The following is an 11,086-nucleotide window of genomic DNA, read 5'->3' as shown; positions in this document are numbered from 1 at the left end:
ATGGGTGCCCAGGATGGAGACTGGGGGTCCCGGGGCAAGGGCTGGGTGCCTGGGGCTGCTGTGGGTCCCCTCCTGGCCCCATCCAAGGGCTCCCGGTGCCGGCAGAGGAGATCGCGCGGCTGAACGGTGGCTCCGGCCTGGCTTGGGCGGAAGAGCCGGAGGAGCGTGGGCGGCTCTGGGCCATGCGCCACAGAGCCTGGTACGCTGCCCTGGCCCTGCGGCCTGGCTGCCAGGTGAGGGACGGGCTTGGGGAACGGGATGATGGCGGCAGCGCACCATGGAGCTGCAGGTGCCATGGCTCTGCCCTGCCCAGGGCTACTCCACGGACATCTGCGTGCCCATCTCCCGCCTGACCGACGTCGTGGTGGAGACCCAGCGGGACCTGCAGGGCTCCGGCCTCACTGGTCAGCACGGCCACGGCCCCCCAGGGCGGGAGGGGTCAGCTGGGGGGACCCCTGTCCTCCCCCCGTGCCCTGCCTGATCCACAGCCCCGCAGGCCCCATGGTGGGACACGTGGGTGACGGCAACTTCCACTGCCTCCTCGTCTTTGACCCCCAGGACCCAGCCGAGGCACAGCGCGTCCACGCCTTTGCCCAGCGTCTGGGCAGGTAGGGACAGGGACCCCCCGGGGGGACGGGGACAGGGGCACAGATGGCCCCGTGCCACCCCCTGACCTCCCTTCCCACAGGCGGGCACTGGCGGCAGGGGGCACCTGCACTGGGGAGCACGGCGTGGGGCTGGGCAAGCGGGCGCTGCTGCTGGAGGAGCTGGGCCAGGAGGGGCTGGACACCCTGCGCTGCATCAAGGCCGCGCTGGACCCCCACAACCTCATGAACCCCGGCAAGGTGCTCTGAGGGGACCCCTGGCACCGGCATCCAGCTGGCAGGGGGACAGCCACCCCCCAGTCAGGGCTGGGGTGGCCGCGCTGCCCTGTACTGCCACTCTCCCTGTTCCCCCAAACACCCCCCGTCCCCTCCCTGTGGGTGTGGGACCCCCAACCCCTCAATAAAGCCCTTTGCATCCACCCCTTCCCTGTGCCATGATGTCTTTTGGGGGGGGCGGGGGGGGGGGGGGGGCGGGGGGGGAAGAGGACAGGACTCCCCAGCCCCTCCCCAGGGCTGTCCCTGTCCCAGGCAGTGCCCACAGACACCCACAAGGTAGGGGAACTGGGCAGTGACTCGCAGTTGGGGACTCCCACACTCCTTCCCTGGCGAGGCAGATGTAGACATCCAGGAGCTGGGAGGGTTTCTAGGCAATGTTTATGCTGCTGTGGGGCCTGGGTCTGAGTTTCAGAGGACTGTAACTTTGCAGCTCCGGGAACCAGCAAAAACCTCCCATTTTCAAAAGGCACCAATTTCAGTTTGCGTTTCAGTTACAGCTGGTTTGGTAGCAAAACCCAAGACGTGAGAACACACAGGTCAGGCCCTTCCTGCTCCCAGCTTCCCATCACCCCTTACCACCCTGGGGACCCTTATCCACAGCCTCCACTGCAAAGGGGGACAGCACATCCTATCCCTCCCACACTGCTCCCCAACATGGGCTGTCCCACTGTGAGGAGCAGCTTCCACACCATTAAAACCCACCGGAGACTGCTTGGAAGCTCCCCCACAGAGGGTAGCAGCCACACCACCACCCCAAACTGCCAGGTGCATCCATCTTGATTCAATGGCAATCCTGCTTCCCAGACTGGAACACCCACCAGTTTTGAATGGAGAGAGGACAGCAGAGAGGGAGCAGGCACAAATCCATCCCCCAGCTTTGCTTCGTCACAGGCACAGCTCCAAAACCAATCCTGGCCTCTGGCCCGAGGAAAGAATAAGAGGAAGGGGAATGATGGCCACAGCCCCTGACCCCTCTGTTAGTAGAGCCCCAGGCCCCTGGTGAGCATGGGAGTCTCTATGTACATGTCCGCTTACACCAGGTGGAGAGGGCTCTCATGGAGGGGGATGCATGTCTGGGGACAGGGTGGGGGACAGACAGCAGCTCAGGGCCATCAGATGGCTGCCAGCTGGCCCAGCACCATCCTGAACTGCTGTGTGCTGTTGGCGAGGTCCTTGACACGCTCCATCATGTCCTTAGAGGCAGCGGGAGAAGGGTAGTGGAGGGCAGCTGCCTTGGTGGTCACCACGATCTCTTTAAGCATCTCGCAGAGGAGGTTGCTGTAGTGCATCATCTTGTGCTGGACATCCTGGGCCTTGGCCTGGCGGGACAGCGTGTCCCCAATGAAGACAAGCTTGTGGGCACTGAGGATGACGAATTTGCTGTGGGCCACAAAGATTTTGGGGGGTTGGTTGGTGTTGACAGCGGTGAAGAAGGCATCAACAGCATTCGTGAACGTGGTGAGGTTGGTCTCACACTGTTCCAAGTAGAAAAGGAGTAGCTGGCGGTCAGCAGGACTCAGCGCCCCGCTGCCCCGCACCGGGCCATAGTGCTGGGGGGGGCTCCAGTTGGACAGGTCGTTGTCAATGGGGCGCGTGACCTCCTGCTCCAGCCGCTCAAACTGCTTCAGCTGTAGGAGGGACAGGTGTGAGGCAGGACAGGGATTGAGCCAGCACCTGCTCCACTTCCTCCAGCCACCAGCCTGGGTGGCTGCAGCCACTGGCCCTGGGTGACAGCTGTGCCACAGGGAGAGCATCAGGGGACAGTGCCAGCCCCCAGACAGCCATGCCAGGCTCCTCTCCAGGAGCAAAGTGCCAATGCCCCTCTCTGCTGGCACAGCACCGGCATTGGAGGCAAGCCAGAACCCACCATGCAAGAGGGGGTTGTGGTCCAGGCTGTCAGCAGGGGGTACAAGTGGAGCAGGACCCAAAGCCCCCTGCCCACTGGCGCTCACCCGCCACCCTGGCTCTGTTACCTGCTGGTGCTCCAGCTGGTCCTTGCTCTGCCGGATGATGTTGCCTTTCTCCAGCAGCTCCTTCTGGGTCTTCTCAAACTCCTCCTTGCCCTGCAGGGAAGGAAGGGGCATGACATGGGGGTCAGCAACACTAGCCTTGCTGGGAGAAAGCCTCTGCCTGCCCTGGGACACTCCAGGTCCCCCCAGTCCTCAAGCCGGAAGGTAAACACAAGACACGGGTGGCAGAAGCTCCACCGCACTCAGAGCTGCCCAATGACCCTGTTCCAGGGAGCCACCGGTGCAAAACCCACCTGTGGGGAGCAGCCTCCCTGCCCACACCCACCTGGAGATGGACGTAGTCATAGTCCTCCATCCAGCCGCTCTCACTGTTCTCGTAGGGCCCATCAGGCGACTCCTGGGCCAGCAGCTTGGGCGGGGAGGGCAGGGGCCGCGACTGGATGCTGCTGGCCTTGTCGGAGGGGTGAGGGGTCCCCTGGCCTCCACTCTCTGCCACCAGCTTTGTCCGTTTGAAGAGAAGGGAGGCGTTGCCATGAAGGAAGGAGGCCAACTGCTTGGTGTCATCAGGGACGCCACGTGAGTGCATGACAAAGTGCTCCAAGTCATCCGTCCCCGGCTTGCCGCCAGCCAGGGTGCTTGGGGCCCAGTGGCAAGCATCCAGTGCTTGGCCATGCCGTGCCAGGGCCTGGTAGACCTCCTCCATCTTCTGCAGCTGCTTGCTGAGCTTGGTGTAGAGGGAGCGGTCAGAGGCCTGGGCAGCATTGCCCACTGCCCCCCGAGCAAACTCCAGCAGGTCCCGGAGGGCTGTCCGGACACCCTCGGCCGCCCCACGGATGTTGGCAGCATTGGCCTCCATGTGCTCAGGGCTGCGCCAGTTGGTGCCGATGAAGGACATGAGGTAGGAGACAGCACCGCCGATGCCATGCTGGAGCTTGGCCAGCGTCTCCATGGCGGCATCCAAGTCCAGGGAGAACTCCTTGCCGGCTCCCTTGGCCGGCTCCTTCACAGGCACTACATCCAGTGAGGACGTGGAGATGTTGCTGCGGGTGCTGCCTGTGCTGGAGGCCGAGAGGCGTTTGGCATCAGCACCCTTGACCTCACGGTCCACTTGTGGCGGGACGTCATATATGTACTCGCCCTCCATGTCCAGGGAGCCCTTGCCTGGGGCATGCAGGTCCCGGGGCACGTCGTATACCTCCTGGGAGGGGAAGGCCGGCCCCCCCAGCTTCTTGAGGCTGGGGGGCACATCATAGATCTCATGGGAGAGTGGCAGCTCAGGGGCACCTTTCCCAGCTGCTGGTGGCACATCGTAGACGTCCTCCAGCAAGTAGGGCTCCTGCTGGGCCAGGATGAGTGGGTGGCGGGAGGGGTCAAAGGTTTTCTGTTTGGTGAAGGCAGGGGGCACATCGTAGGTCTCCTCCCGTGCTGGGCCATCCGGCACGTCCTTGCTTACCGAGGGGGGGATGTCATACACCTACAAGGGCAACAGCAGGCACCGTCAGTGTTGCCAGGTGAGCCAGCCCGGGTCCCGCATGGATGCTCAGGCAGGCTGCACTGTGCTGTGCTGCAGTGCATGTAAGTGCCAGTCCTGGGTGCACAAGACAGTGCTGGGTGCACGCCAGGACAGAGCTGAGCACCCCATGAGCACCCCTGTTGCCAGGGAGGCTGGCACAGCCTTGATGCAGCACCCCTAGCCTCCTGCGTCCCCTCTGGGGTGGGAAATCACAAAATCCTGGAACAGCCCAGGTGGGAAGGAACCTTGAAAGATCATCTGGTCCAAGCTCATCCCCTAGCTGAGATCATGTAGCACCCTGTCCCCTCACATCTTGAAAGCCTCCAGTGCTAGGGGTGCCACCACATCCCTGGAGAGGTTGTTCCAGTGAATGATTGTTGCCACTGTAAAAGGTGTCTTTCTTATACAGAGAAGCTGGGAGCTTCCCAGCAGCACTTACAGTTTGGTGCAGGTTCTTCTCCACGCTGGGGGGCACATCATAGATCTCCTGCCCTGTGTCCTGCCCATTGGGACCCTTCACTGCCATGGGCGGGGTGTCATAGACCTGGAGGTGGCGACACAGGATGGTGTGTCAGGGACATTGTGCGCACCCACCTCCTCCCAGGGACTGGCTGGAAATGATGAAGGACCAGAAGAAGCCCTGAGGCCCAGCTCAGGGCTGTGACCAGCTTTGGGTGTAATTTGCCCAGGTTTGGATCCCAGGCTGTGCCAGAGCACCCCCTGTGCCAGAGGAAGAAGCCAGTGACAGCCCCCACCCCCTCCAAACCAGTCTCACCTCCTGGCTGAACTGGCTCGGGATCCCCCCTCGGGCAGGCGGCACATCGTAGATCTCCTGAGAGCCCGTGGAGAGGAGGTGGCGAGGGAAATCATACTCATCCTGTTCACCCTTGGGGGAGTCGTAGACATATACTTGCCCCACGCGGGTGGGCACCAGCATCTGGCAAGAGGGAAAGGGATGAGGTGGGCACCGCCAAGCATCCCCAGCCTGCCCCCCACCCCACATCAGTCACCCCAAAACCCAGCGATGGGGCTGGGGAGAGGACAGATGCCAGATCCTGTACCAGACCGTCCGGCACCAGGGAAACCGATGCCCACGGGAGGGCGCTCCCCGGCTGGGCGTGCATGCTCCTCGCAGCAATGCTGGGGACGGGGGGGATGATATCACCAGTTATTTATAGCGGCGAGCCTTGGCAAGAGACAAAGCCCAGACTGCACGGCCACGGTGTGCAGAAGGGACCCGCCGATCTGGCCACCAAGCCGTGAGCAGGGGACTGCCAACATGGGCAGACCCCTGTCCACAGCTTGGTGGCCACCTTGCCGAAACAAGGAGACATGAGAGAGGCAAATAACCAAACCCAGAGGGCTGTGGCACCCTGCTCAGCCAGTGCTGGGGGGCAAGAAGGGCTGAGCAACCAGAAGAGGTGATGGGCTAGTCCTCCGTTTTAGGATGCTCCTCAAGCCCTGGCTGTGATTTGGCAGCCCCACCCCTCATCAGCTGCTTCCCAGGGATGTATAAGTCAGGATAGCCTTCCTGGAAAATGTGATGCTGAAAGGACCTCACTCCTCTTCCCTGGGATGATGTGCCAGGGAAGTGGCATATCCAGGAGAAACCTGGTGTCTGGGATGTAGACATTAAGCTGCCCTGGACAGCGCCACCACACTGGAATCCCCATGTTGGGGACAGATTGGTGGCTCACCCCTGCCTCACTGGTAAACCCAACTGACAAGCACTGACAGGCTCCCTGGCACAGCCGGGACACGCTGGCACCAGCTGCCTGCCCCTGCCCGCACTCCCAGGAAGGGGGAAAATCTCAGCACTGGGCCAGGTACCACAGCTACCTCCATAGCGGCAAGGTCTGGCCAAGGGGCATCTCTAAGCAGCTCTTTGGTTACCAGCACCCCATGTCCACCCCAGGCACAGCTGCTGTGCCTTCAATGATACTGGCAGAGCCACCATGCAAGACACCAAGAGGACCCGAGTACCAAACACTGTGCCAGGCCCAAGCTGGGTAGCCCACACCAACCAGGACACCTCAGTCACTGCAAGGACCCCCCGCAGTGTGCCTGCTCCTGTCAGTGGCATGGGGAAGATGTCCACACACCCCCCATGATGGATGCAAGGACTTCACGCTCCAAGAGACAGTGGCAGGCACGTAAGCCTGAGTCCCACAGCCCTGGCACTGTGGACCACAGAGCACCCCACAACCGTGCCGCCACCCCCCAGGACCCTCATCCTACCTTTCCCTGGGGCTTGTGCCCTTCCCAGCTCCTCATGTCCAACGACGGGGGCACCTGGTAGATGTCTTGAACCTGACTGGCTGAGGGAGGAACCTGGTATACATCCTGGGGGGGGCTGGCAGAGCCCCCAGGGTACGCCTCCACCGCTTGGCCCAGGGAGGGGGGCACCTGATAGATCTCCTGGCCGGGGCTGGGGAAGGCGTGAGGAGGCGTCTGCTTCGGGTAGGTGGGCAGCTGCTTAGCCGGGGCAGGTGGAAACTGTCCTGTGGGCACTGAGCCCAGGTAGAGACCCTGCTGTCCCTTGCTGGGGGCCGGCATTAGGTAGACATTGTCCCCTTGGGGGGTATAAGCAGGGTGCATGGGTGTGTACTGCGAGGCAGGTGACAGCGGGGTGTAACCTCCTTGGTGGTGGTAAGGTACAGCTGGCTGGGGCACCGGCTGCTGAGGCGGGACCTGCCCCTGCGCTGACCCGGGCACTTGCTGCTGCTGCTGCTGCTGCTGCTGCTTCTTGTCGTACATCCCCACCAAGATCTTGAGGCGATTCCCGGGGACGATGCCCTGACGGCCATGGAGCGAGCAGAGCCACCAGCCATCCAGCCCCTGTGTGTTCCGTTCCAGCACCGTCATGATGTCGCCCTTGCGGAAGGAGAGCTCGTCCGGGGACTCGGCCACGTTGTCGTACAGTGCCTTGGCCAGCACGTTCTGCAAGACAGCCCCACGCCAGGACGGTGAGCCAGGCCCTGCTGGCCAGTGGGGAGTCATCCCAGCAGCCAACAGTGCCCAGCACCGGGACGCAGCCCCGTGGGCCAGGGGCTTTGCTGAGCGGGAACCACCGGCTGGATCTCTGCACTCCAGCCGCCTTTTCCTTCCCTGCTGGAGTTCAACCCATCCTTCCCGGAGGTGGTGCTAGGAAGGGGCCGGGCCCTTCCGCCTCCCCGGTTTCGGGGGGACCTCCTCTGCCTTTCCCTCCCCTTCCCTCCGCCGCCGGGGAGGAAGTGCCAGGGCGGTGAGTCAGCCGTAGCCGTGGCCATCCCCACGCCGGCCACCGCTGTGCCCAGGCCCCCTCCAGCCCACGGTGCCGGCCATCCCCATGGCAGACACGGCCCGTGTCATGACGCCTTGCCCAGGCCACGGTTCGGAGGCACCTGCCAGAGCTCTTGGGCTTCCGCCGGGACTCACCGGTGCCATGGTGGCGGTGGGGCAGGCCGCGGCCTGCCGTGGGCTCCCGCCACCGCCCGGGATGGCGGGACTGGACCCGCCGGCCCTCCCGCCTCCCCGCAGCGGCCGGGCAGGGAGGCTCTGCCTGCCCGCTGCCGGTTTTCCCTGCCCGCTGCCGGCGCCCACCCGCCTGGCGGGGAGACTTGAGCCCGGGAAAGGCAGGGGTCCCCCCGTGGGTCCCAGAGCGCCCTCGCCCCACGGGCAGGAGGGACCGTGGAACGCGGCCTCGCCGCCGCCGGCACGGCAGGGCTGGGCCAAGGTCACGCGAGGGGGTTCGGCCGCTCCGAGTTGGCGGGGCCCTGCCCGGGCTACAGCCTTCCTCCGCCTCCTCACCGGGGCAAAGGCCGGTGCGGGGGGGCCCCGTGGGCCGTTACCCCAGGGCCCTGCGTCCTGCCGGGATGGGAGGGAGGGAGGCCCACGCGTGTCCCCTGTCCCCGCGGGGACACTGTTCCCCCTCCCCACCGACACACACACACACACCCCGCTCACCAGGTAGTTCATCTTCCCGCGGGGCTGCTCCGGCCCTAGCGGCGGGGGGCCGGGGGCCGGGCCGGGGGCGGCGGGGCGGGCGGGCGGCGCGGTGGTGGCGGCGGCGCCGTAGGGATCATTATAGCGCGGTGCCCGCCCGGGCCCGGCGGCCCCGCCCGCCCCCATTGGCTGCGCCGGGGCGGGGCCGGGGCGGGGCCGGGGCGGGGCCGGGGCGGGGGGTCGGGGGGGGCACCGGCAGCGACGGGTGCTGCCGGCGTGCAACAGGGGTGCAAAGGGTGTGTAACGGGGAGCAAAGGGTAACGGGCACGCGACGGGTGTGCAACGGGGCATAGGCGTGCAACAGGTGTGCAATAGGGGTGCAGAGGTTGTGTAACAGGTGTGCAAAGGCGTGCAGGAGGGGTGCAAAGGGTAATAGGTGTGCAACCGGGGTGCAAAGGGTGTTCAATGGTGTGCAAAGGGTAATGAGTGTGCAACGGGTGTGTAACAGGCGTGCAAAAGGCATGTAAATGCTGTTCGAAGGGTAACAGGCGTGCAACAGGGGTGCAAAGTGCGTGCAAAGGGTGACACATGGGCAAAGGGTGTGCGGAGGGTAACGGGGGTGGCCAGGGGGGTGCAAGGGGTGTGCAACGGGCACGGGGTGGAGTACTGGGGTGTGTTTGGAGTCTAATAGACATATCGGGGGTGTGGAGGTGAACTGGGGTGTGAACATCTGATGGGTGTGGAAGTGGGGTGCAATGGGGTGTTGTAGGTGTGTAATGGACAGGGGGTACAACAGGAGTATGTCAGGGGAGTGTAATGAGGGGTTACAGGGGTGTAATGGGACATTACAGGGGTGCAGCAGGCAGAACATGCACTACAGGTGTGTGTAATCTGGCACGTGTGTGTGTAATAAGTGTGTAGCGGCAGAGGTCTGTGTGAAAAGCATGCGACAGGCGTGCGCGCAACAGGCATGCAGTGGGTGTGTAACTGGGGGTATTCTGGGCAGTTAATGGGTGTGTAGTGGGTGGGGGAGTGTAAATGGGGTGTATAAGGGGCAGGTAATGGGTGGGTGCAGGTGCAATGGGTGTGTAAGGTGAGTGTGCAACAGGTGTGTAGGGCAAAGGGTGTGTGCCAGATGTGTAAGGTGGCACACCTGGGGGTGGCATCAGAAATTAACCTCTTGCGTTTAAACCCTTCTCCTCTCTCCTTTGTTTTCCCACGGCTACACATCCTGCGCCAGCTCAGGTGCTGCTCCAGGGGGGTGGTACTTCATGGCACACCACGGCACTCCACGGCAGACGGCACACCGGCACACCGCCTGCCCGGCGTGTTCCAACAGCCCAGACACGTGGCCCACAGGCTCCCCAGCACCTGGCGAGCCCGGGCTTGATGCTGTTGCACGCTGAGCTACAGTCCTTGCCCACAGCTCCGGTGTTGCCGGCATCAGCGTGGGAGGCTGGGAGGGCAGCTGTGGGGCTCCCTGTGATCTCATGGGAGGCACGTGTGCAAGTTGCACAGATGTGTGAGCTGCAGGACGTGCAAGCTGCATGGGCATGCATGAGCTGCAGGACACATGTGAGCTGCGTGGGCATGCACAAGCTGCAAGATGTGGTAACTGCATGGTCCTGCATGACCTACCAGATGTGCAAGCTGCATGGGCGTGCATGAGCTGCATGGAGGCACACGACCTGCAGGACACACATAAGCTGCAGGGACATGCATGAGCTGCACAGACACGCATGAGCTGCATGGACATGCATGCTGCTCACCAAGAGAGCGTGGCCCAGCGCAGCAGCGTGCGAAAGAGGCGGGTGTGGACAGGTGGCAGGGAGCATACGGCTACGTGTGAGCATGGACAGGATGCGGGGGTGCCCAGCAAGCGCGCGAAGCACGCACACGTGCAAGGAGCACAAAAAGGGAGCCCAGGGCTGTGTGGGTGCATGTGTGAGCAGGCGGTGAGCAAGCCTTCGTGAAAGCCACGGACTGGTGAGTGAGCAGCACTTGCTGAGGCAGGCAAGGAATGCACCTCTGCCCGTGCACATGCCTCCAGGCCTGTGTTCCCCCACCATGGCATTTCCTCTTGCCCACGCTCACCCTTGGGGGTTACCTTTGGGCCACGCCAGTGTGCAGCAGCGTCAAGGCTGGATTGCAAACGCGTGCCCTTCCCCAAAAAGTGGGGCTCATTCAGCTCCCTGAGAACCACCACCAGCATCCCCCAGGACCGCCAGCCTCCCCGCATCATCCCCTGCTTGGAGTCAGGTTCCCCTGTGCATTGCTGGCGGACAGGGAAACTGAGGCACAGCTGAGGGTAGGAGATATCCGGCAGCAGGGTCTGTGGTTGCACCACAAACCACAGCTACCCCGGCAGGCGCAGCCAGAAGACCGCGGTTTCCTCTTGCTAGTGGCAGCGGTGACAGCACAGGGGCTGAGCCCCACGGACATTCCCAGGATAGGCTCCAAGCTCCCCCGCCACTGCAGCTGACCTCACAAGGCCACAGTGTGTTTGCTTCGAAGACCCTGAGCCCAGTGAGGGTCTACGCAGCTGGCAGCAAGGGACTCCCCTGGGATCCCCGGGCCATCCCCAGGGTGAATGTCCCACTGCTGAGGAGCTGTGAGCTCCCCACTTTGGTACCTAAAAGGAGCAGGGACTTTTCCCCCTCCCTGTGGCAATGCTGGGATCAAAGTATATCCTGTTGATATGCAATCCCGGCCATTTTTGGTGCATTGGAGCCAAAATTGCTGCTTGCATCTGCTGAGTGCCCTGAGGTGGCAACAGCTCCAGTGCCCCCCTGCTTCTG

The 11,086-nt window shown here is 63.4% G+C and overlaps 2 protein-coding genes across 3 annotated transcripts in view; one reads left to right on the top strand and one right to left on the bottom strand.

The window, feature by feature from the left end:
- LOC142061280 (putative D-lactate dehydrogenase, mitochondrial) overlaps positions 1 to 1,024 on the top strand; it is a 2,361-nt gene extending 1,337 nt beyond the window's left edge. The window contains exons 5-8 of the mRNA XM_075102121.1: positions 9 to 233; positions 314 to 404; positions 497 to 608; positions 689 to 1,024. Coding sequence (XP_074958222.1) covers positions 9 to 233; positions 314 to 404; positions 497 to 608; positions 689 to 854 — 594 coding nt within the window. The 3' untranslated portion in view covers positions 855 to 1,024. The remainder of the gene's footprint in view (positions 1 to 8; positions 234 to 313; positions 405 to 496; positions 609 to 688) is intronic.
- Positions 1,025 to 1,242: 218 nt separating this feature from the next.
- Positions 1,243 to 8,487, bottom strand: BCAR1 (BCAR1 scaffold protein, Cas family member). Of its 2 annotated transcripts, none has more exons than XM_075101758.1 (7): positions 8,310 to 8,487; positions 6,603 to 7,304; positions 5,140 to 5,301; positions 4,804 to 4,908; positions 3,177 to 4,325; positions 2,855 to 2,944; positions 1,243 to 2,509 (listed from the first exon to the last, which is right to left on the bottom strand). In XM_075101758.1, the coding sequence occupies exons 1-7, from the start codon at positions 8,472 to 8,474 to the stop codon at positions 1,994 to 1,996; spliced, it is 2,889 nt and encodes a 962-aa protein (XP_074957859.1). In that variant the 5' UTR covers positions 8,475 to 8,487; the 3' UTR covers positions 1,243 to 1,993. The 2 variants fall into 2 exon arrangements, with proteins under 2 accessions (XP_074957859.1, XP_074957860.1); XM_075101759.1 differs by lacking the exon at positions 8,310 to 8,487 and adding an exon at positions 7,782 to 7,886.
- Positions 8,488 to 11,086: the final 2,599 nt, after the last annotated feature.

The sequence above is a fragment of the Phalacrocorax aristotelis genome, chromosome 8, assembly GCF_949628215.1.
Source record: "Phalacrocorax aristotelis chromosome 8, bGulAri2.1, whole genome shotgun sequence".
In the NCBI taxonomy this organism is placed as follows: Eukaryota; Metazoa; Chordata; class Aves; order Suliformes; family Phalacrocoracidae; genus Phalacrocorax; species Phalacrocorax aristotelis.
The sequence above is the reverse complement of the archived record's forward strand: the minus strand, read 5'-3'. Positions and strand labels throughout refer to the sequence as shown.

Excerpts from the sequence above, each read along its gene's own strand:
- BCAR1 (XM_075101758.1), bottom strand. The coding sequence starts at position 8,474 with ATGGGGGCGGGCGGGGCCGCCGGGCCCGGGCGGGCACCGCGCTATAAT. Across the intron at positions 5,302-6,602 it reads GGCACAAGCCCCAGGGAAAG|ATGCTGGTGCCCACCCGCGT; the intron begins GTAGGATGAGGG and ends CCCTCTTGCCAG. Across the intron at positions 2,945-3,176 it reads ATGACTACGTCCATCTCCAG|GGCAAGGAGGAGTTTGAGAA; the intron begins GTGGGTGTGGGC and ends CCTTCCCTGCAG.